Source organism: Nicotiana tomentosiformis, chromosome 6, assembly GCF_000390325.3.
Source record: "Nicotiana tomentosiformis chromosome 6, ASM39032v3, whole genome shotgun sequence".
Taxonomy (NCBI): Eukaryota; Viridiplantae; Streptophyta; class Magnoliopsida; order Solanales; family Solanaceae; genus Nicotiana; species Nicotiana tomentosiformis.
In genome coordinates, this window is record NC_090817.1 from 110,250,957 (window position 1) to 110,275,152 (window position 24,196).

Sequence of the window (24,196 nt, forward strand, 5' to 3'; positions counted from 1 at the left end):
GGGGTATAGGAAGATTGTTGAACTAAGTATGGTAAAGATTGGGTTGTGGGATGATGGAATCCTCCATAAAAGGACCTTGAAACCTTGTGCACACCCAATGTTTGATAAAATGCTCAAATGATGTAGAACCATGATTATCTTCCTAATTTTGATTCAATTTATTATATTTCTAAAATAGATTGAAGTTGCTAAGAATTCCGGAACGTTTTAGAGTTTAAGGAAGCTCAATTGAGGTATGTTGGCTAAACTCTTCTCTTAGAATTGAATCCCACGATATTCATATAAATTATGTAAGTCCCGAGTGATTCATTATGAAATTGGCTATTCCGAGTAAGATTGGGTTGAAAGATATATGTTCAACAAGCATCCCAAATACTCTGTTCATGTTATGTTACTAATTGAGGATCTGTTAAAATATGGGGTGTGCATTAATAATGTTTCGACTTTAAGTCAAGTTCAAATGAAGGCTATTATGCCAAATTTTGTGAAATATCTCCATGTGCATTAGACTCTAAATTGCTCACATGTGTACTATTCACTTTGATTTGAATTGTGTTTGTTGTTGATGATGAGGATGATATTTGAAATTGATAAGGTGAGCATGAAATATTGAATATGGCCAACGTGCCAAGAATGATCTTATAATTATGGCCACTAGTGCCAATGAAATGAAAAGATGTGAAAGTATTATGAAATGCGATGATTGATATTAAAAGGTTGATGTTTCAAATAAGACAACCTAGCCGATCAGATCGTGATCGGACACCATGCCGCACACATGGTGGTGATTATGCTGGAAATTGTAATTGAAATTGTGATTGTGGTCGATGTCCCTAATGGATAGCCTAGCCGATCGGGTCGTGATCGAACTCCGTGTTAAAGACGGTGGTATTTATATTGAGAGTAATTGTGGTTGATATCTCTAATGAGACATCCTAACCAATCGGGTCGTGATCAGACTCCGTACCGAGAATACGGTGGTACTGGTGTTGTGGACAATGGTATATCGATACTAAAAATCTTCCAATGTGAGATATGGAAATTATTTTGAACATTGTCTTGATCCTAAATTGAGGTTTGATGTTAATTAAGGCTTTCATTGATATTATGATAATCTTGTCTGTATTATTTGTCATTCTATTGAGAGGGTGTTTAGTTATACATAATAGTGCTATTCGACAGTACTAACGTCCTTTTTGCCGGGGGTGCTGTATCTTTCAATGGATGCAGGTGGTTCCACAGCAGGAGATATTGGTCAGTGATAGCAGTGCACCTTCTTCCCAGCTGACTTAGTGAGCCTCACTTCATTCCGGGTTTATGAATCTTATGTACTTTGTGTATTCTATTTGAGGTATAGCCGGGGCCTTATTGTCGGTATTATTATTGTACTCTTCTTTATCTATAGAGTCTCCGTAGACATAGTGTAGATTGTGTATTGGTGCTGGGAAAGACAAACTATGATATGTTGTGGTTGTATTACTTGTCCATTTGAGACTTTAAAAATGGTAAAACTTATGGTAAGAAATTGGTAATTGCAGACATGACCACTTTATTGTTTAATTAAGGAAAACATATATTTGAGGGATGATAACGCAGAAGCAGATGCATTAGCAAATTTAGGATCATCGACTGAAATAAAGGGATCAGAGTCCGGGACGGTAGTGCAACTGATGAACTCAGTCCTGGATACGGATAATTACTATGAGGTAAATTTGACTAGTTTGGTTTTGGGACTCGAGAAATGAAATAATTGACTATCTCGGGCACGGGAAATTGCCCGAAGACCCCAAAGCATCACGGGCGTTACACGCCAAAGCTTCATGTTATAGCTTCAAGTGAGGCTAATTGTATAGAAAATCCTTCCAAGTCCCGTTGGCCCGGTGCTTAGGAGCATCAGAAGCTAACTATGTCATGAGAGAAGTCCACTAAGGGATATGCGGAAATCAGTTGGGCGCAGATTCTTTGGTGCTGAAGTTGGTACGATCGGGATATTATTGGATTCGCATGGAACAAGATTCCAAAGACTTCATACGAAAATGTGATAAGTGCCAACGCTACGCACCACTAGTACACCAACTGCCAGAACCCTTACATTCGGTTCTGTCCCAATGGCTATTCATGAAATAGGGGATGGACATCGTCAGACCGCTACCACCGGCTCCCGGAAAGGTAAGGTTTCTTTTACTTCTGACTGACTATTTTTCTAAATGGGTGGAAGTAGGTCCTTATCAGCATATCAGAGAATGGGAAGTGGTGGATTTCCAGTGGAAAAATATAATTTGCAGGTTTAGAATACCAAAAGAGATTGCATACAACAATGGGCCACAATTTATCGGTGCAAGTTACAAGGTTCCTCGAATATTTGAAGATAAAGAGGATCACATCTTCTCCTTATTATCCGAGCACAAACGGTCAAGCAGAGTCAACAAACAAAGTGATTATTCAAAACCTCAAGAAAAGGTTGGAAGCAGCAAAAGGCAAATGGCCCGAAGAATTGCCCGGAGTTCTATGGGCCTACCGAACAACGGCCAAATTGAGCATATGAGAAACTCCCTTTTCCCTTGTGTATGGTGATGAAGCCCTAATCCCGGTGGAAGTGGGCTAACCCACTTTGAGATATTTTCAGGCAGATGAAGAATCGAACAACGAAGCAATGTTAATCAACTTAAAACTGCTTGAGGAACGCAGGGACTTGGCGCGTGTAAGAATGGCAGCTCAAAAGCAAAGAATGGAGCGATATTATAATCGAAGAGCCAACCTACGTTATTTCAAAGTAGGAGATTTGGTTTAGAGGAAAGTAACCCAAAATACTCGGAAACTCAACGCGGGGAAGCTAGGTCCAATGTGGAACGGTCTCTATCGAATTTCGACTATCACTGGGAAAGGTTCATACTAGTTGGAAAACCAGAATAGAGACAAGTTGCCTAGCAACTGGAACATGGCACACCTCAAAAGATATTATTGCTGATGAATATTACTCAAGCGAAAAGTATGTGTTGCACTCTTTTTCCCTTCGTTCAGTTTTTGTGCCAATTGGTTTTTTTTGGTTGTTTAATGAGGCAACGATAGAAAGCATACTACGAAGACAACAACAATAATACCTTTGATAGAAAGGCAAACAAACAAGCTTCCACTCGGGGATGGTTAGATGATCTTTGGTTCGATAGCAAATTCCCAATGGGAAGTTAAGTTTGCTACCGAACAGAAAGTTACCCAACCGTTCACGAGCACAAACCGATAGAGAATTGTTAGATATTCTTTCGCTCGATAGCATGAATTCCTGAGAGGAAGTAAGGTATGTTGCCGAGTTAAGGACTATCTAGCAATTCATATGTAGGATATTTGAAGACACAAGACTTCCAGTATTCCAATTCGCATTCTTCTTATTCGAGCATAGGGGGGAGGAGAATGGTACAAGGATATGAAAACATTGACTGCCGCGTCAACCGGGAAACGAAAATCTGAAAACCAAATGCATCATCGAGACCGGGGACTATGCAACCAGCCCCGTAGAAACAAGTTGTACAAGATAGAATGATATGAGAATACGGCAACATTGACTACCACGTCAACCGAGAAACGAAAATCCGGAAACCAAATACATCATCGAGACCGGGGACTACGCAACTAGCCCCGTAGAAATAAGTTGCACAAGATAGACACAAGTAATTTAAATTTCTTTTTATCATAATAAAAGCTATCCACAAGTAATGACAATTTCTTAGCATAATAAATGCTTGTGTACTTTTGAAAATAGAAGGAATTATATAAAAAGAAATCCTTTTATTTTTATCTCGTTTCTTGTCTGAACGATGAACTAACTTTGTCATTTGAAAGTTAAACAAGTACTTCAAATGTTAGTGCGGTAATGAACAAGAAATGTATTCTTCAAGACTACCGTAAACATAAAAGGGCCCTCTCTTATAAAAACCCTCACGTTAAAGGGTTGATTTCGAAAGAATTTATTTCCGAAATCAAAAATCCTTCGAGGAAAAATGCACCCGAAGACATACACGAAATGATACAAAAACTAAACTTGCACAAATACTTATGAAAATCCTCACGTTAAAGGGTTGAATATGGAAGAATTTATGCTCGAAATCAAAAAGGCCTTCGAGGAAAAATGCACGCGAAGACATACACGAAAAGACGCAAAAAGTAAACTTATGCAAATACTTATAGAAACCCTCACGTAAAAGGGATAATGCTAGGAACCAAAGTGCTTCGAGAAAAATGCATCCGAGACTACACATAGAAGAACGCAAACGGAAAAATGTGCGCAAAATTTTTAATCAAATGCAAAGGTTAAAGACTTACATGGATATTCAAACGAAAGTAAGACTCAAATAATACTTGAGCAAAAATATATTTTTATTTACAAGAACGCGCCAAAACAGTAAAAGTACAAAATGGGAAAAAGAGAAAAAAGAAACTAAACTGTAATGCCTCTGGAACCAGGAGGAAGAGAAGTGTATGCATCCCCGAGAGAAGTAGGTGGATCTATCGATGGCTCAATATTTTTATTAGTTTGGCCTTGAGGATCATTATCTTCTGATTCTTCTTTAGATCCCGAAAACTCAAAACCAGAAGCAGAAGGGCCAGGTACATTAGACCTCGATGGGAGTCCACTTTAAGCAGCTAACTCAAGCTCGTGTGCCTTAGCAATTTCGGCATCAAAGTCAATGACACCAACTTTGGCTTTTCCAAAGTTTTTCTCCTCATGTTGTACATGGCGTAAGTTTTTTCAACAACGAGGGAAGCCTCTCGGCGCTTGAGTTCTTCTTTGAGTTGGGTTACCTTGGCAGAAAGGTTTTCCCAGGCGGACCTAGCAGATTTGAGGCTGACATCAAGGTCAAGGATAGTTGAACTAAAAAGCCTATTATGCTTGATAGTTTTCCTGCACTTCTCTTCTAGCTCGACGTGTTTAGCCCCCACAGCAGCAGGCTCTTCAATTTTGGAGTTCAAGCAAGACTCTTAGTTAATCACTCTTTCAGTGGAGGCAGCCTCGTGCTCGGTTGTAGCAAGAAATGTGTCATCAAATCTAACCCACATGGCCTTGGCTTCATCAAATCTAACCCTCAGCGGGCCAATTTCTTGGCTAAAAGTTACCACTTCTTGCTCGCTTTGCTGCAAACGAGCCTCCAAAACAATGACCTCAGTAGCTTTGGTTTCCAGTTCTGAGAGGTGGAGAACAGTTCGGCCACGTTCCGCCAAAAGCTAATTCCGTTCAAAAGTATGTTCCCCCTTCTCGAGAATCAACCTATGAAGGCCCTCAGAAGCAAGAAAGTTGGCCTACAAAACAAGAAGTAAAACTTAGAATACATTTATACAAAAGTAGAATAAATAACAAAGAAAGAAAGGAACGTACCGCTGCGACATTGTGCATGGCGTTGTTCAACAAACACTCTCCTGAGAGTGCCTGAATTTTTTCCCAGTATTTCTCTGGATCTAAAGGCTTCAGTTAATTAGCAAGCTCTACCGGCCGTGAGAGCAAAGACTGAAAGAGTAACGTTCCTCCTCCTGTGAGGATCTTCAAAAGGGGCAGCATAATTTTGCCCTAAATTCCAATGAATTGGGGACTATGGAAGAGGAACAGTCTCTTCATGATCAGGTACGACCGGTGGAGACGATGTAGCATCTACTGGTGGAAGAGTGGATGGAGATGGAAGTGATGTAGCAGTTGCTGGTATTGGTGAAGATGGAGATGCAGCTGATGGAGTTAAAGAGTGAGAAACAGCTGCATCAAATGCAGTGCTGGTTGTTGGATGCTCGCCAAACAAATACGGCAAGGACCCGATACTCAGTCCCGCTGTACCAGGCACAACAATTGGGGCCCAAAAATAGGTGTCGAGGCATCATCCTCGGTTGGTGTAACTCTCTCAACAAGTCGAGCATCATGTTGAGATAATGAGGATAATTGTCTTCTATGTAGAGAAGCTCCCTCATCACTAGCATCTTCATCCTCATCAATTATCATGGTGTCTATGACCAGCCCGGAAGGAGGACCAGTCACCATCGCCACCGGAGATGACTCAGGGGCATCAATCTTTGCCCTCTTATTCTTTTCCCCGGATGCGGAGGAACGTCTTCTCTTCGGTTGTTTATTTTTTAGCCGGGGACTCCGTAAAGAAGTGTTTGCGCCTGAAATAGGCCCAAAGGTACCTGTTCGAGTAAGTGCCTCCTGAAGCAGCCTCACTACATCAATAGGATCAGCTAAGACGCCCTCCTCGAGCAAAGTAATAGATCCCGCAGGTAGACCTAATTTCGTGAATAAGTTAAAAGGGTTCAACCAAGTTCTCCATATACAAAAAAATATTGAATCAAGGTAAGTTAAAATTACCATGATATTTGGCCTTCCACTCGTATTTAAGGGCTAGTTCTTTCCTCAAATGAGTTTCTGGCATCGTGATGTCCAAGATCTTTTGAACCCACTGGTCCAAGCCTTCCATCACCGGTGGGATACATCGAGTTGCTGAAACAAACGAAGGATGGGGGATTAATACAGCTATAGAAAAATATTTAGTAAAATGAAATACTAAACAAAGTGCTTACGAGAGCGGGTCCAAGCGATCGGAAAGGATGAAGCCATTGCCGAAATAATGTGGTTGGTGGCGACTGCAACGAACCGTTTCATCCACCCACGGTCAATGTCATCATCCATGCTAGACAGTAAAGTATGGTGGCCACGCTTGTAGAGGTTTATCATTCCCCCGTAGAAGATGTTAGGAGAATGTAGATTCATCATATGAGCTAAGGTTAGCTCCTCTCAAGTCTCCTGGCACAAGCGTCGAAGGCAGGCAACCGTTCTTCACACTGATGGACTTACTTGTGCCAAACACACTTGGTAGCGAAGGAAAAACTCCAAAATCACGGAATCAAGCTCTCCACTCAAAGAAAATGCACCCAAAGTAAAGGGATACGTGTAAAAGTATATAAAACCTTCCTTTGAAGGGTCATTCGCTCTGATAGATCAAGAGCAATGATATCCAACTCATGGTAGCGATAGTCTTCTTTCACAACAGGAATACAGGAAGGGCGAATGGAAGAAGGGTACCTACTAACAGCTCATGTACGAGGGTTAGCAGTAAGGAATTTCTCTTCTAAGTCCTTTGTGGTACTGAGTCTCCTTGGGATGATGGAACCCACCGTTGGAGGAGTAGAGTACCCTCGGCTTTGTTCTTGTTTTTTGAAGAACCGACATGCTTGGAGGTAGAACCATTGAATAAGAAGAAGGAAAAGGTTTTTGTTTGAAGATTATTAGAAAAAGGATGAAGAACAAAGATGCAAATCAGAAGTTCGAGATATTATGAAGTGCAAAGGAAAAGAATGATGCGAATAAGTAAAATTTTAGCGACTAAATTCATGGCTATGATTACCTCGGTAATCGAAAAAATCTGTGCTGAATCGTGGGATGACGCGTGTTCGGGAAATTAAATGCTGAGAGACGTGCGTCTAATCAACCGTAAGAAGCCTTCAGATGGAGTTATAGTAATTTTCGCCAAAAGAATATTTCTACCAACTTCGTCATCTAAAAGAAAGACACATGGAACCCTAGACGGGGATGGCCGAAGAGCGAACGCAGTCATTCTGCTTGTCACCGGAAGGGATAACGTTCATAAAGGTGTTTTAAATGCTTTGCGTCCGGTAGCATTTAATAAGGAATATTCTGCAGCATTAAGAGCAACGGCCAGTTACAGAAACTTTGGCATTATTATTCACCGTTACATCTTAATCAATGACCCTCATAATTGACATTAAAGGAGGGCACGATCCTAGGACCTCCTTCCCTAGACGCAGCTATAAATAGTGAGCTCAATTATCATTGTAAAGGACACGGAATGTTTTGGCAAAACTTACACCATATTCTATACAAAGCTTAATACAATCTTACTTTTTCACTTTTAGATCTCATCATTGCTGTTCCCGAAAACCTTGTTCTTGGAACTGTCATCTATGTTGTTTCATGTACATTTTAAGGCTAAGTATTGTATATTTATTTAATTATTGCATTATTTCAGGATCAAATTAGTTCACTTGTCTAGAAACCACATATAAATTTAACTGTATCGTTTTACGGGTAAACAAATAGTTAACTTAACTATGTGGTATCTCATTCTGGACCAAATGAAAGGAGAAGTTCAACTAAAAGAAAAGGGTGTTACGAGCATCGCCTTAACAAATGAAGAAAATGATCCCTACGTATTCTTACAATTCATTCATGTACACTTTTTACCTACTATTTCTTTTTATCAGTGAATCAATTATGCTTCAATCCAAGAAAAAACTTCGGGCTTTGACTATACATGAATAAGTTAATATTAAAGTTTAAAATTTAGGGCAAGTCCAAATTTGTCCCTAAACTTTGTCAAATAATTCAAATTCAGTTAATAGTTGGAGTCTTGTTGTTTATAAAAAGGTAGGATTTTCATCTTGACTAACAACAAAATGTTTCCAACAAGTATTTGTGTTTTAAAAAAAAAAAGGAAAACGGTCATATTTTCTCTTAAATTATGCGATCAATGGTTTAAATTTGCCTTGAACTTTGAAGAACATGGTCACAACTCCGATAATAGTAACACCATATTTATATTATATTAAAAGTACGAAAATCATTAGCGAAATATCATTCGCCTTTTTTTTACCCTTTAAAAATATATTTTATATTGGACAAAATAGTAATTTATTTATCTTCCTAATATTTACGACTTCTAAATCAACTAAAATTTTATTTATTTTATTTTTTCTTATTTGATTTTTAATATATATATATACACACACACAATAACTCACCACGTTGGAAAATATTGTAAGGAAAGGATTCAGTGGCAATAATGGTAAACAAAACAATTAATGAATGTTCAAGCTAAGTGATTTTGGCCAAACAAATTCAAATACTCTTAGTGGAAAGGAAAATTGATAACGTCGATTTATGGAAATAATCCGCTTATTCTATTCCTTTTTTCCCCTAAATATTAGAAAAAGTATAGTTATAGTTGTGTCATAAATAAATTAAATAGTTTATATAAGATAAAATTTTAATTAATTTTAAAGTTATTTTCTATAGAATTCAAATAAGGAAAGATATAATAAATAAAATTTTAGTTGATTTAGAAGTTTTAAATATTAAGAAGATAATCAAATTACTATTTTGTCCATATAAAATATATTTTTAAATGGTAAAAAAGGCGAACAATATTATATAAATATTATACAAATTGCTAAAGAGAATCTTCTATACTATCTTAAAAGCATGAAATCTCAAAAAATAATTAAGTAAATTATTAAGTTAGAAAAAAAAATTCAATTCAATATTTTTCAAAATCATTATGTAAGTAAAATTATTTGTCAGGTTGATAAAACTTTTAAGGTACATAAAAAAAATTCACTAGAAAAGCATGGCCGTGAAAGAAATAAGAAAATAGAGCAAATCCATTAAAATATAGTACTAAAAATTAGATTTTTAAACATGCTAAGTTGAAGCATTAAGGACGTAACATAAAACAAAAGGTATTCAAAAAAGGTGTCGTTATCATTTTTCTTTATTTTAATATTCATTCCAATAAATAATAATTCCATATATTTTTTAATATAGTATTATATATTTTTGTAATTCAATATTAGTTACTTAAACTTTTATTGTTATTTATTAATATTTTTCTATGAGGAGTTCTACCTCATCACTCACAAATTTCTAAAATACCAAAAGATTCAAATTCTTCAATTTGTTTTGTTATCTTTGAATAAATATGGTAAAAGTATTTTTTGTGTTATTTGCTTATAGTATCTGGTAACAAAGATAACAATAGTTTTCATAAGATATTTCACGCGTCATAAATCATAATAATGGCATATAAAAACTTATTTGGAATAGAATTATTTTATTTTATTGAGCTAGCTTAGTGACATTAACATTCGTTATTTTAGGAACTTATATTTATTTCTTTAATATTTGTTCAATAACGAAAAATACATTATTTAATAATATTTACATAATATTTAAAATTTGTATATTCTTTGACACACACAGGTACACGCGCAAAACTACCTTAAGACTAATCTTCTTTCATAGTAAGAACCTCCAACATCTAGGTCAAATTAACCACTTTAAATCAGCCCAAATGAAACTCTAACAATTATCAATTGCACCACTAAGTTCATTTTTTACCTTCATCTATACAACTCTATCGTTAATCCTTCTCAGATCACCAAGTTGTGATGCAAGAGCTTCCCATCGACCTCCTAATGCTAAGCCAAATGCGAGTACACAATATTTGGCTCCTAAATTATTTGCAGTAATATTATGGCAGTTGAGGTTATAAAATAATCTTAGAGGCGCGATGGTCTTTTGCGGAGGTAAAATAGTGATTGGAAAAAATAATAAAGATGAACGTGCGAGATAGTTCGTCTTAATGGAGTGATATTTGTGTGGAACTTTTGTTTGTTCCTTCTATGAGTGTTGTCGGAGGTCTTTAGGTGATGTTTATAAGAGTGGAAAGAATCAAATTGTATGGTGATGATTTGGTTTAGAGGGAGCAAAGTTGGACCAGTTCAAGGGCAAATTTAATCATTTTTCTCTTTCGTAAAAGACTAAAGTGTTAGAAAGCTTTTATTGTTAGTCAATAATGACATATCTAGCTCAAACATTAATGGATGACAAATCTAAATCATTTATTCAAGGGAAAATTCAGATCTTCCCATTCATTCAAAATTAAAAATTAATATGCAGACCGTGTATCTAATTTTTTACTTCAAATGGTCAACTTCTAAATACAAGGTCACAAAAATGGCCACTTAGTGTAAATAAATTATCATCACACTATCCTTGTTACTTACGCACATGTAATGGGCTATAGGGCCGAGTACACTAATGAGCTAGACTTAAGTACGGTCCACGAATTACTTGATTCTCAAGCCAACCGAAATACCCGGAATCCTCCAGAAACTTAACTCCACTTTTTTCAGCTCTTTCTCTCTGTTCAAAAACTTCAATTTATACCAAAAAAGCCATTCAGCAAATCGCAAACAAAAAATCTAACGACAAAAAACAATGTTCTTCTTCTTCGTAGGAGGGCTAGAGCAGCAGGCGAGACAGGTATTGAAGAGCGGGGTAGGGAGGTGTATAGCGTGCGGATCACGTGCTGACCTCGTCGACTACGAGAAGGTTCTGAAGCTCTTCTTTATTCCTGTATGGAGATGGCCGGGGAAAGAGCCGGTGATGTACTGCAACGACTGCAAACTTTTCTTCCCGCAATCTCTAACTCCTCCGTCGTCCACGGCCGATGTCCCGGAAGTTCTCAAGTGTCAGTTCTGTCGCCGGGAAGTGGATGGCGAATTCCGATTCTGCCCCTTCTGTGGTAATGCACTGTGAATTTCTGATATTTAATAGGCGCTTCAGGATTTGAATTCGTGTATAAATGTTTGTAATTATGTTCTTTCTTGTAATAAGTTTGAGTTTGAGGAATAATTTTGTTGTCCTGTTTTGATAATGCAATGATCTATTGTTAGGAAATCTATAAATTACATACTGTAGCAAATGACGAATGGATTACTACATAATATAAATGTGTAATTACTTAAACCAACTAATTAATTAGTGCCATTTTGATGGCATTAGGATGAGCAATTTCTGTACGAAAATTGATTCTGTTAGTTAAATATGAATTTCACGACTAAAACTGTGTTTTAACATTGCAGTTTTGAAAGTGTTCCCAGGAAATAAATTAATCAATTATAATTAGAAAAAACAATAACTTGAGAAGCATTTAGCTACGAGGACCAACAAAAAGTTTGCTGCTCCTTACCACGCCATCATCCATTGAATCACCCACTTTCCCGACATTTTTTTGGATTCTCAGGTATTGCAGTTTCATCAAAAAGCTTCTCTAGCAAATCATAGTTGATCTTAGAGCTCAGCCTCTTTTTAGTTAACATTTGCTTCGTTGCTTCGCAGCAGTTTGAGCAGGACCAGAATTTTTCAGCTCTTCAGCCCTTTTCTGTCGTTTTTCCTTTCTTGATTTTGCAACAGCGGCAGCAGCATCAGCAGCAAGCTTCTGTGCAGCTTGAACATCTTCGGAACAGTTAGCTAAAATGGACTCCTCGTAAGCTTTCTGTGCAGCTAATGCAGCTGCTTCCTTAGCTGCTTGTTCCTCATATTCCCAGTTCACTTTTACCCAAATGATCTCTTTGTACTGCTTCTCCTCCTCATTTAGAAGATAATCGTCAACCTCTACATCATCGATATCCAAAAAGTTCCCCGATTCATCATGTTCATCAGGACATATACCATCCGTGCCATGTAATGTGTCACAAATCGCATTATGCTCAGTTCCTATTTTCTCAGAGACTGATATCTGCACATGTTCTCCATTTTCAGGCTCCAAATACTCGCTGCCATTGTTCTCCACCTGATCGGACATGGAAAAATTTGGATCTTCAGCAGCTTCTTTTGCCGTTAATCTTTCTCTTTCAGCGCATTGGAAGGCTGGAGGTTCAGATCCTCCATCAAGCCCACCTGAAAGTTTTACAAAATCAATGTAACAACTTTCACATAGACCACGGGCAAAGGGCAGCTCCACACTTTTCTTGTGTTCACATAGCACTTCTGTGATCCCACATCCTTTTGACCCTGAATAAAGTTGCAGGGCTAGCCTCTCTTCTTTCTCAAGCTCCTTAGCTCTTGTATTTAACTCATCAATCGTTAAGCTCCCAGATTCTGTGTTTTCAAATTCAATCAATCGCTTTGTCAATGTTGCTTCACAAATGTGCACGACTTTGATAATTTCTGATTTAGAACAATTCAGTCCATGTGAAAGAGCAGCAATATAAAGTGCAGCTCCACATACCCCACTTGACTTTCTCCCTGTTTGCATCCAATCTCGCTTCATGCTCGCCACAATGTGAAGTGCAGTTCTAGATATATTCGGCTTCCTTCCCCTGAATAAACGATCAGTGAATCGATGAATGAAAAGACTAGGATCAACAGGTTGTTGAACAATCGGGTCGTGTTCAAGGCTTAGAAGTTTGCAAAGCTGTAGGAAAACAGCACCTAAAACATAGACATTTATCCTTAAATACTCAGAAAAATCAATAAGTAGGAATGGCTTATTGTTATGGTCTACATGTAATGTAAAGACAAGCAGCCTCAACTTGCTCTTTCCTACGACCCCTTGTGAAATTCCTTTCAAGTGCTAGCGTATAGAGACGCGACGCCGGACTATATATTGATTCACCACCGTCAATTCCTAATGCATATCCCATACTCTCTATATCATTATATGCTTCATCTATTGTTCTTTGACGTGAAAGTGAATAATCACTTTGGACAGACCGCACAAGTTTTCCTGACAATTGGCTCTGTCCAGCAGCATTCTTAAAGAAAGTGGGCTCAATTGACAAATTATCTTCGTAAAGAACATTTCCACAGGAGGAACAACATATTTTACCATCCAGATTCGCGGGTTCCCTGTTCTTTTCACAGTTACTACACCACACCATTGCTCGATTGATAAACACAGACTTCAGACCAAGATTTCTACCCAATCAAACGGGTATAAGCGAATTGTAGGAGAAGTAGAAAAATAGAGAGAAAAAGCATAGGGTTTTATTCCCGATCAACTTCCCAGTTTTGAGTGAGAGTGGGAAAGGGATGGCTACTTATAGGGTTCGGTCGACTTTAGCGGTCGGGTCGGGCCGGGCATTTGGAAAGGTTACTCTGCTGGTCAAGCCTGATAACAATAACTTGAATATTACATATCAAACCATTAAGGCGAAATACATAAAGACCCATTTAAGTTGTCTACAACGATCAAACAAACACCTCAACTGACATCTTTGTCAATTAGACACTTCAAGTGTGTATTACATAGATCAAGTAAATACCCGAGTGCAACAAATCATATACGTGAGTTACAATTGCCAATGACATAGTAAATGAACCAATCAATGAACGACACGTGTAATTTGTAATAAAAACTTAACACATATAATTAACAAAAACAAAAATAAATTCAAAAAAAGAAAAAACCCTTTTAACCAAAGCAGTGCCTCCTCTCCTCCCCCCCCCCCAACTTCATCCTCTTCCTTCCATCCAAAACCAGCGCCACTCCCACCCCCATTCATCTTCTTCATTCTGCCCTTTTTTACATCTCCATCCCCTTTTTACTAAATCCATCCTCCAAACAACAGAGAATAGCCAAAATAGAGAACCCACTATGAAATCATTGACGGACCTCGCCGGAAAAAGCTCATCTCTTTCACCGGAAAATTGAGCTCCAAGCAAAGTTGAAAGAAACACTACTGCATTGTTCAGTCTTCTCTCTCCATCATTTTCTTGACTATGAATTTGGGCTTATATTACTTTTGTTTCTCTAATTTATCATTTCAAATAATTGGTTGTTGTTTGTGTGTTTCTATTGGAATGAAGGTATTGTTGGATGAAAAAGGGTGTTTATCCAGTGGAGATTTGGTGGTTTTCACAGCTATTGTTGTTGCAATTTTTGTTGCTTCTTTCGGCTGGGCTCGGGATTAATTTTGGCTCGACGGAACTAAACGGAGAGGTTACACAGAAAGTTATATGATGAAAGGCAACGGTTTTTAGTGATTTAAGGTGGCGCTTTAGTGGTTGATTTTCAGGGAATCTACGATGGTTTCATGGTAGGTTGCACTTGAAAGAAGAAGAGAGGCTAAGCTGCAGGCTATTTCATGTTTTTTTTTTTTTTAAATAAAAAATTTAGGCTGCAAAAATGTATCACGCGCTCAAAATTTGGTTAGCAAACGGGCATATGCCACATGAGCGACATGTACTTGCTTGATCTATGTAATACACACTTGAAGAGTCTAATTGATAAATTGGTCGATTGAGGTGTTTGTTTGATCGTGGTGTTAATATGTTTTTGTTGTTTTAGCTTTGTGTGTGTATATACACTTTTTCCCTTTCGATTACAGATAGGCTATATCTTGTCATAACACTGATAATTTAATCTTGATCATTTGTATATTTTGACCAATTTAATTAGACAGTTTAATACTAATGTGATAAGAATTTTTATAATTTTATTGTTATAGTCGGTAAAATCTAGTTTAGGTTGATGACAAAAAATCATACATAAATTAACTCAGAAACAAGGTTGACAAATCCCAAAGCTAGATTAGAATTCACATTAATAGAAAGAAAAAAAAGATGAACTCATAAACAAGGTTGAAAAGTCCTAAAGCTAGATTAGGATTCACATTAATAGAAAAAAGAAGAATAGTGTTCTGTTTACCCGTAAAACGGTTCAGTTAAATTTATACATGGTTTATAGACAAGCTAATCGATTTGATCCCAAAATGATAAATAAATTAAATAAAAAATGCAAGACTTAGCGTTTAAATCGAGATAACACAATAAACAACCTTATTCCGGGATCGTAGCTTTCGAAGATAGTAATAGTAATCTTAATAAGCAAGGAACGAAATATTATTGAGCTTTTAAATATTCTATAGTATAAGTTTGTCAGAAAATTCATCCCATTACAATGGTTGTTGAAATCCCTATTTATAGTGGCAACTAGCAAATAAGGTTCTAGGATCAAACCCCTCTTAAATGACAATTATGAATTATGGGGGTCAGTGAAGAATGTGTAACAGCAGGCTATGAATATCATATTCTCTATAACGGACTATGTATTTAATACTGCAGAATATTCTTCATTGAATGCTATCGGGTGGCAGGCACTCATTTGTCCCCATGAGCAACATCCCCTTCAGGGGCCTCCCGGGTGCCAACCGAGACTGCTGCCCCCGGTCTTGACTTCCACATCTCTTTGGTTTCATGTGTCGCTTTATTTTACGAGCATTTAATATGGATCGATTTTACCCTATACAGACAGTCCTCATGCTTTCTGGTGGCACATCCTTGTGTCATCGGGAAGTTGGTAAAGATACCTTTCTTGGCGAAAAACTTACCGACTCCCTCTGAAAAATTTCTGACGCTTGATTAAACCCACGTCTCTTCGTATTTAATGCCCCGAACACGCATCATCCCATGATTCAACAATACTTTCGCCGGTTCTCAAGGTAATCATGGCCACAATTTTAGCCGCCCATTCCTTTACTTTTACGTTTAAATCTTCTTTTTTACACTTCATAATTTTTTGAACTCTCTCAAACTCTCTTTACTCAAGTCACTCTTGCTTTTAACCTTCTTTTTCAGAGAAACCCTTACTTCCTTCTGCTAACTATGGACTCCTCTTCTAAAAACTCCAGTTCTTCAAAGAACAAAGAAAGTACTAATGATGTCGCTCCTCCTACGGTGAGCATCATTATCCCCAAAAAGCTTACTACGGCTAAGGACTTCGAAGAGAAGTTCCCTTCTGCTAACTCTCGCGCCATGGGTTGTTGGTGTATACCCTTTTTCCATCTGTCCTTCTAGCATATATGCTGTGAAGGAAGACTGTGGTTGTCATGATTTGAACTTCATCACTCCTGACCTAGCGGAGCGGGTGACCTTCCCTAAGAAGAGTTTACGTACGTTTATATGTATCCCTTCACTTTGGGCCCGTTCTCATTGAGCGGGGAACTTAACTCCGTAATCTTGGAGTTTTTATTCTGTTGCCAAGTCAACTTTGCACAGGTGAGCCCTTTTGTATGGAGGACGATAACCTGTCTTCGGCGGCTATGCCATGAGACGGGCGAGAAGCTCTCCCTGGCTCGACTGATGAACCTTTATTCCCCCATGATTTTCCGTGGGGGAATGATAAACTTCAAATGTGGTCACCATGCTCTGCTCACCAGCATGGATGATGACAACGACTGTGAATGGATGGAGCGGTTCGTTATAGTTGCCACCAGGGACATCATCCCAGCCACAACTCCATCCTTTCCTGAATCATGGAATCGTACACGTAAGTTCAATGTCTGTCCTTTCTTCTGGTTAAAGGTTGTTCCATACTATCACTGATCCTTCTTTATTTTAATTATTATTCAGCAATTTGATGGACACCACCAAGGGTTGAAGGCTTGGACCAGTGAGTCAAGAATATTTTGGACGTTACCATGCTGAGACCCGCTGGTGAAAAGAACTGGCATTAAATACGGGTGGAAGGCCAAAAATCATGATAAGTTGAACTTATCTTATTTTTATCTCACACATAGAAAACCTGACTAACTTCTCTTCCTGTTGAACTAAGGTCTTCCGCATAGCTCTGTTACCGTCCCTGAGGAGGACGTTTTGGCTGATCCTGCAGATGCGGCGAGATTGTTGCAGGAGGCCTTTGCCCGAACGAATCTCATCAGACCTGCTTCCAGTGCAAGTGCTTCCTCTTGGAGTCCCCGGTCGGAGAACAAACAACAAAAAAGGCGACGTTCCTCTTAGGCCGAGGGTAAAAAATAAAGGTGAAGAGCGTTGCGCTTGAGCCACCCACAGACAATATGATGATCGATGATGATAGAGGAGCTAGTGATGAAGGGGCTTTTCTATATATAAGACGTCGACCTTCATCAGCTCAACAGAACATTCAATCTGTTGAGCTAGTTACACCAACCGAGGACGACATCCATGCGCTCTAGGGGGTGTGATATAGTGGAAGATTCCAACTCTCGATTCTGCCTCCCAGTCGCTGCTCCCGGTACTGTGAGGTTGGGTACCGGATCTCTTCCTTCTTCGGTTGAAGAGCAACCAATAACTAGAACTGTTTTTGCCGCAGCTGCTTCTCAACCCACAACGCCACCAGCTTTATCTCCTTCTTTGCCAGCCTTACCTTTGCCACCAGCAACTGCTATATCATCTCCACCAGCCGCAGACATCCTAGAGAAGGATGTCCCTCTTCCCAGTCCATGGGAATTTGGGGCATAACTATTCGCCCCTCTACAGATCCTCAAAGGAGGAGGAGCGTCTCCCTTTTGGTCTCTACCGAATGCCATCTGTTGTCCCGGCTGGTGGAACTTACCAATTACCTGAAGCCTATGGCTTCAGAGAAATATAGGAATAAAATACATTCTCTCGGGGGGAATGTATGGTAAATAATTTCATGTACAACACAGCAACGGTACGATTTTTATTCCCTCTACTGTTTCTTCTAGCTTCACTATGACAAGATTTTTTATTTGAACTTTTGCTTTGCTGGCTAACTTCCTTGCTTCCAAGGGCCTTCAAAGGTTGATCCTTGATAAAGAAAAACTCACCTCCGAGCGGAATCATCTACTGGCTGAGCGAGATCAAATTGTTGCTTGCCTCCCGGTAATGGAATCACAGGGTGCCGAGGTCGAGTTAGAGGCTCGATTGTAGCACAGCGAGAAAGAGGTGGTGACCCTCAGCCAAGAAGCCGCCCTATTAAGGGTATAATTTCAAGAGGCCAAGGCAAAGTGGTCTGAGGCCCAAAATTATTTTCTTGCTGCTGCCGATCGCAAGCCTGCATCTATTGAAAGAATAAATAATTTGGAGGCAACCATGAATTCCAAAGATGAAGAGGTTGTTGCTGCGGAGGAGAAGCATGCCCGGTTGGAAGAGAAGTATAAGAAAGTCATGGAGCACAATAAAGTTTATAACTCTACTATTCGTGACCTTGATGTCAGCCTTCAAGCCGCTAGATCCGAGCGGAATAACCTTTCGATCGAGGTTGACCATCTTAAAGAAGAGCTTCAACGCCGAACGACTTCCCTCATTAATGAGAAAATATATTATTTGTACAACATGAGGAGAAAAACCTTGGAAGAGGCTAAAGTGGGCGTCATTGACTTTGATACCAAGATCGCCAAGGCCCGTGAGCTAGAGTCAACTGCCCGAAGGGTCTCCCTGTCCAACCTGATACTACTGACTCTTCTGGTTCCGATTTTGAGTTCTCGGGAGCTGAATAAGAACCTGAAGGGGATGATGATGAAGGTAAAGACCTCAATCCAGCGGCATATCCACTTACTTCTGCTGGGGACGTAGATGTTTCTCTTCCCCGAGATTCTGGGGATGCAGTTGTTTAGCTTTTTATTTTCTTTCCTTTTTGTTTTTTACTTTATACTCTTGTCCTTGTGCTGCTTGGCACGTTGTTATATAGAAGTGTTTTTTTGTTTAAGTACTGCATAATGTTTTCTCTTTGCGTTGAGTTATGCAAGGCTTCAGGTGTATATTTCCCTATAGCATTTGGATTTCGGGCATAAGTTCTTCTGGAATCAACCCTTTACTGTGAGGGTTTCATAACAGAGGGCCTTTTTATGTTTACAGTGCTTTTAAAGAAGGCGTCTCTTGTTTATTACGGCACTAGCATTTGAAGTACTTGATTAACTTTTAAATGATAAAATTAATTCATTGTTCGGACAAGAAATAAGATAAAAATAAAAGGACTTTACTTTATTCCTTCCATTTTCAAAAGTACATAAGCATTCGTTGTGCTGAAAAAGAAATTGCCATTACTTATAGCTAATTCGTACAACTTGTTTATACGGGGCTGGCCGCGCAATCCTCGGTCCCAATGATACATCTTTGTTCCCGGATTTTGTAGTCACGGTGCATGTGGCAGTCATAGTTTCGTTAGATGTATCATTCCCTCCCTCCCATTATTCGAATGCGAAGAATGCGAATTTGAACACTGGAAGTCTTGCTCCTTTGAAGATACCACTAGTGAATGGTTGGATAATCTTTGGTCCGATAGCAAGCTTCACTTCCCATTAGGAACTTTGCTATAGGTCCAAAGATTACCTAACCACCCCCAGTGACTTGAACTCGTGAATGATCGGATAACATTTGGCCCGATAACAAGCTTTATTTCTCGGTAGGAACTATGCCATCGAGCAAAAGACTATCTAACCATCCCGTAGTGTCTTATTGCTTTCATGCCTTGTCTTTTAAAGGTCTTACTTCTACTGACGATGCTTTCTCCGTAGTATGCATTCCGTTGCTGCCTCGTCAAAAACCTTGACATAAAAACCCAATTGGGAAAAATATTGGATGAAGGGAAAAATAGTGCAACACATACTTTCAGTATAGGCAATGTTCATCAGCAATAGTATCTTTTGAAGTGTACCACGTTCCAGTTTCTCGACAATTTTACCTCATCTTGATTTTCCAATTCATATGATCCTTTCCCGGTGATAACTGAAACCTGGTAGGGGCTTTCCTATGTTGGACCCAACTTTGTTGCGTTGATCTTTCGGGTATTTGGGTCACTTTCCTTAAAACCAAGTCTCCCACTTTGAAAAAAATGGAGATTACCTCTTCGGTTGTAATATCTTTCCATTCTTTGTTTTTGAGCCCCCATCCTTATATGTGCCAAGTCCCTGCGTTCGTCGAGCAGCTCCAGTCTGACCATTAATGTTTCTGTTTGCTTGTTCGTCCCCCTGGAAGTATCTCATGGTAGGTTCCCCTACTTCCACCCCGATCAAGGCTTCTGATCCATATACGAGAGAAAAAAGTTTCTCCCATGTGCTTGATTTAGTCGTTGTTCGGTATGCACATAACATTCCTGGTAACTCTTCGGGCCATTTGCCTTTGGCTACTTCCAATCTCTTTTTGAGATTTTGAATAATTACTTTGTTCGTTAATTTCGCTTGTCCGTTTGCACTCGGGTGATATGGCGATGATGTGATTCTTTTGATTTTCAGGTCTTCAAGGAATTTTGTGACTTTTGTGCCTATAAATTGTGGCATGTTTTCGCAAGCTATCTCTTTTGGTATCCCAGACCTGCAAATTATGTTCTCCTACATGAAATCGACTACTTCACGCTCACCGATTTTCTGGTACGGACCCGCAACCCACTTAGAAAAGTAGCCAGTTAAAATCAAAAGAAATCTTACCTTGCCGGGAGCCGGCGACAGCGGACCGACTATGTCCATACCCCATTTCATGAATGGCCGGGGCGACAAAACCGAGTGCAATAATTTTGCATGTTGATGCACCAACGGTGCGTGGCATTGACACTAATTGCATTTCTGAACATAAGCCTTGGCGCCTTGTTTCATCCTGGGCCAGTAGTATCCTACCTTAATAAGCTTTAATACCAAGGAATCCACCTGAGTGATTTCCACAGATTCCTTCGTGAGCTTCTCTCATAACGTAGTTAGCTTCGGAGGCTCCTAAACATCGGGCCAATGGGCCTTGGAAATATTTTCTATACAATTGACCTCCCCTGAAGTAGTATCGAACTACTTTAATGTCGCAGCACCCGTGATGCCTTGGGATCTTCGGGTAGTTTTCCGTGCTCGAGATGGTCAACGATCTCATTCCTCCAGTCCCAGACCAAATTGGTCGAGTTTACTTCATTATAGCCATCTATATCCATTACCGAATGAATAAGTTATACGATCATATCAGAGTCTGACCCCTTCAATTCTTGGACGATCCTAGATTAGCCAGTGCGCTTGCTTCCGCGTTTTCCTCTCTCGGAATATGGGTTATTGACCATTCCCTGAACCGTGTAAGCAGAGCCTGGACTTTCACTACATATTGTTGCATGCATTTTTAAAAAGGCAAAAAGGTAAAGGTAGTTCAACAGATCCACATGGAACACGTCATAACATAATCGATCACTACCTTGAAAAATACATGCTAGGTTGCTATACTAATTTGGTGGATGACAAGTGGTATGGTGTTCTACGTACCTTGGAAAATAAGCCTATCAATATTCATACTGATCTCAAAGTTGCAGGGCACATTATTGAGGGGGAAACACATACTACAAAGCCTGAAGGTATGCGAATTTGGGGTGAAAAACTACAATGGGTTCCCATATACTAAAAATGTGTGATTATGAAGTACTATGCCATTTGCATGGGCTAGTTGTACCACAAGCACTGTCTGCACCATTCCAAATAAACACACACAAAGATGAACCAGAAATGATTTGGCATTTGATGCAGGAGAATTTAGAGATGGAAAAGGCACTAGCCGTTCATCATGCACTGGATGATCTTAGCTACCTACAAGGAACAGAGGATCAGTATTATGATTTATTAGAGAATGAAAAATTGCATAGAGACATTGATTATCTGTATTTCAAACAGTTGTCGAGTGGGAGGGAGTACCAAAGTTTCTACCGCAGACGTTGGACGTAGGAGTCCCATATTGTTGTAGAAATCAAGCAAGTTGTCTTATTGATGATAGCGATGAAATACGAGAAATGTGTGTCAACTGGGCCTAGATTATGATGCCCTCGGTCCGTACGGATGCGTACAAGATGTTGACGAAGAAGATGAAGACATTGACAATGAAATAGTGCCAGACAGTGATGATAATGGCGAATGAAAATTGTTATTTATTTCTTGAAGTTATTTTAAAGTATTGTATTGAATCTTCAATGCTAATTGTCAATTAGATTGAAAACTATTGGAAACTTAATTTTATTTAATAAATATTGCAAGCAGCACCATTACAGACATTTAGTACAACAAAATATACTACAACAAATCACTAAGTTTATCATTGAAAATTGGGTGCATTAGATGAACTGCCATCAGAAGCTGAATTACCACCGCTTCCCAAACCGACTGAAGGACATATACGGTGATCGTATCCTGTTTGGAAACATATACCATATTTACGCACATAAACGGTATCACCAACATCCATTTGATTCTGTATCTATGTTCTTTTTTGTACTTGCCGGCGACGCACATAATTCTTGTTACACACCATTTTAAATGGTTCCGGTGGCCAATAATGCTCAGCACTCACTGGTTGGAAGTTGTCGCTATAGGTGTTTTTGTATGCAGCAACACTATATTCTTTATCATCGTACCTTGTCGCAGCAAAACTAGTATGTTGAAAGCACTTCATGGCATGTGAGCATAGAAAGTGATAGATCAACCATTTCCCACACGAACATAATCTGTTGGATTCATTGATGTTGTGGGTATTATTACCGCGATTTTGATGCAAACCAGTGCGAACTTCAAAAATATTTCGCTCATTGCAATATTGCAAATATGTATGCCACTGTGCTCGCTTCCTATGTTTCTCAAATCATTTCATCGGCATTGGCATAAATTGAACACCCCTTTCCAACAAGGAAGATGCACTTCGGGATCTTTCAACAAACCTCTTAGCCATCTTCTTGAATGACATCCGCACCATGGCAGTGACAGAAAATCCACGGACAGACTTCAACAACCCGTTGAAAGACTCTGACACGTTTGTTGTCAAAATTAACCATCTTCTACTACCATCCTTATGCAAAATCCGCTTATCAAGTTCATGTTGCATCAACCAACGATAATCTCCTGGGTCTTCCTCCTAATCAATTTCACTCGCCTCCTGAATTTACACTCTTTATGATCTGTTGTAACCATTCACATTAAATCATGTAAGTTCTTGTTCGGATAAGCCCGTTAGAAGTTGGTCTTCAAGTGCCTAACATAGTAACGGTGGTAGGCATATAGTTCCTTCCATGCATCCAAAGTCTATACATAACTTAAAATTCCACCATGCCGATCATATATTAGATAAATACCTGAAGTTGTCTAGCAACGTGCTCCTTCAAGTGGTTTAAAAACCATGTCCAAGTCTCTTCACTTTCATTGGAACAAATAGCAAATGCGAGGGGAAATATGCTTCCATTAGAATCTACTGCAATGACAATCAACATCTTAATATCATACTTTCCATAGACATGAGTGTCGTCTATGGAGATTAACGGCCGACAATGCACAAAACCATCAATGGCTGGTTTAAATGCCCAGAACACATATCTAAATATGAATTCTAGTATTCCCGGACTCCGCTCAAGCTTTCATTCAACAATAGTCCCAGGGTTAAAGTGTTTGCAAAGCAGCCATGTACTTGGGTAGAGCGGCAAATGACTTATCCCAATTACTATAAACAATCTCAAACGCACGTTTACGCCCGAGAAATGCCTTTCTTTTGGTAACGGTACAACCATATACTTGGTGGACAAATATTATACACTCTTTAATCTTGTACCTTATGGATGATTCAATGTGTAGAATCAAGACAAGATAAATCAAGTCAACATTCAAGTTAAAATGATTTCCATTGAATGTGTCCATATCACAAGTGTGGCTGCCAATGTATTTTTCCACAATCCATATATTTGTTTTCAACTTTCTCGCACGCAGCATCCATCTACAACCTTGAAACCATCTACGACAAATAACCTCATATACTTTCGGAGATGACTCATAAACCTCGATCTCACGACAATGTTTTATGCTGTAAATTCGCACCGCTCTGCTAAGGCACGCTTTATCAGCAAGAAGCATATTCTTTGACAGCTCT

General features: G+C 39.0%; 1 protein-coding gene and 1 pseudogene across 1 annotated transcript; one reads left to right on the top strand and one right to left on the bottom strand.

Annotated features, from left to right (window-relative positions):
- Positions 1 to 10,935: 10,935 nt before the first annotated feature.
- LOC104116716 (uncharacterized) lies at positions 10,936 to 11,509 on the top strand. Its single transcript, XM_018777840.3, has one exon. The coding sequence runs from the start codon at positions 11,048 to 11,050 to the stop codon at positions 11,366 to 11,368; it is 321 nt and encodes a 106-aa protein (XP_018633356.3). The 5' UTR covers positions 10,936 to 11,047; the 3' UTR covers positions 11,369 to 11,509.
- A 185-nt stretch (positions 11,510 to 11,694) lies between these two features.
- Positions 11,695 to 13,628, bottom strand: LOC104116718 (transcription factor IIIB 60 kDa subunit-like; annotated as a pseudogene).
- Positions 13,629 to 24,196: the final 10,568 nt, after the last annotated feature.

Bases quoted from the DNA above. Each gene is read 5' to 3' on its own strand.
- LOC104116716 (XM_018777840.3), top strand. From the start codon at position 11,048: ATGTTCTTCTTCTTCGTAGGAGGGCTAGAGCAGCAGGCGAGACAGGTA.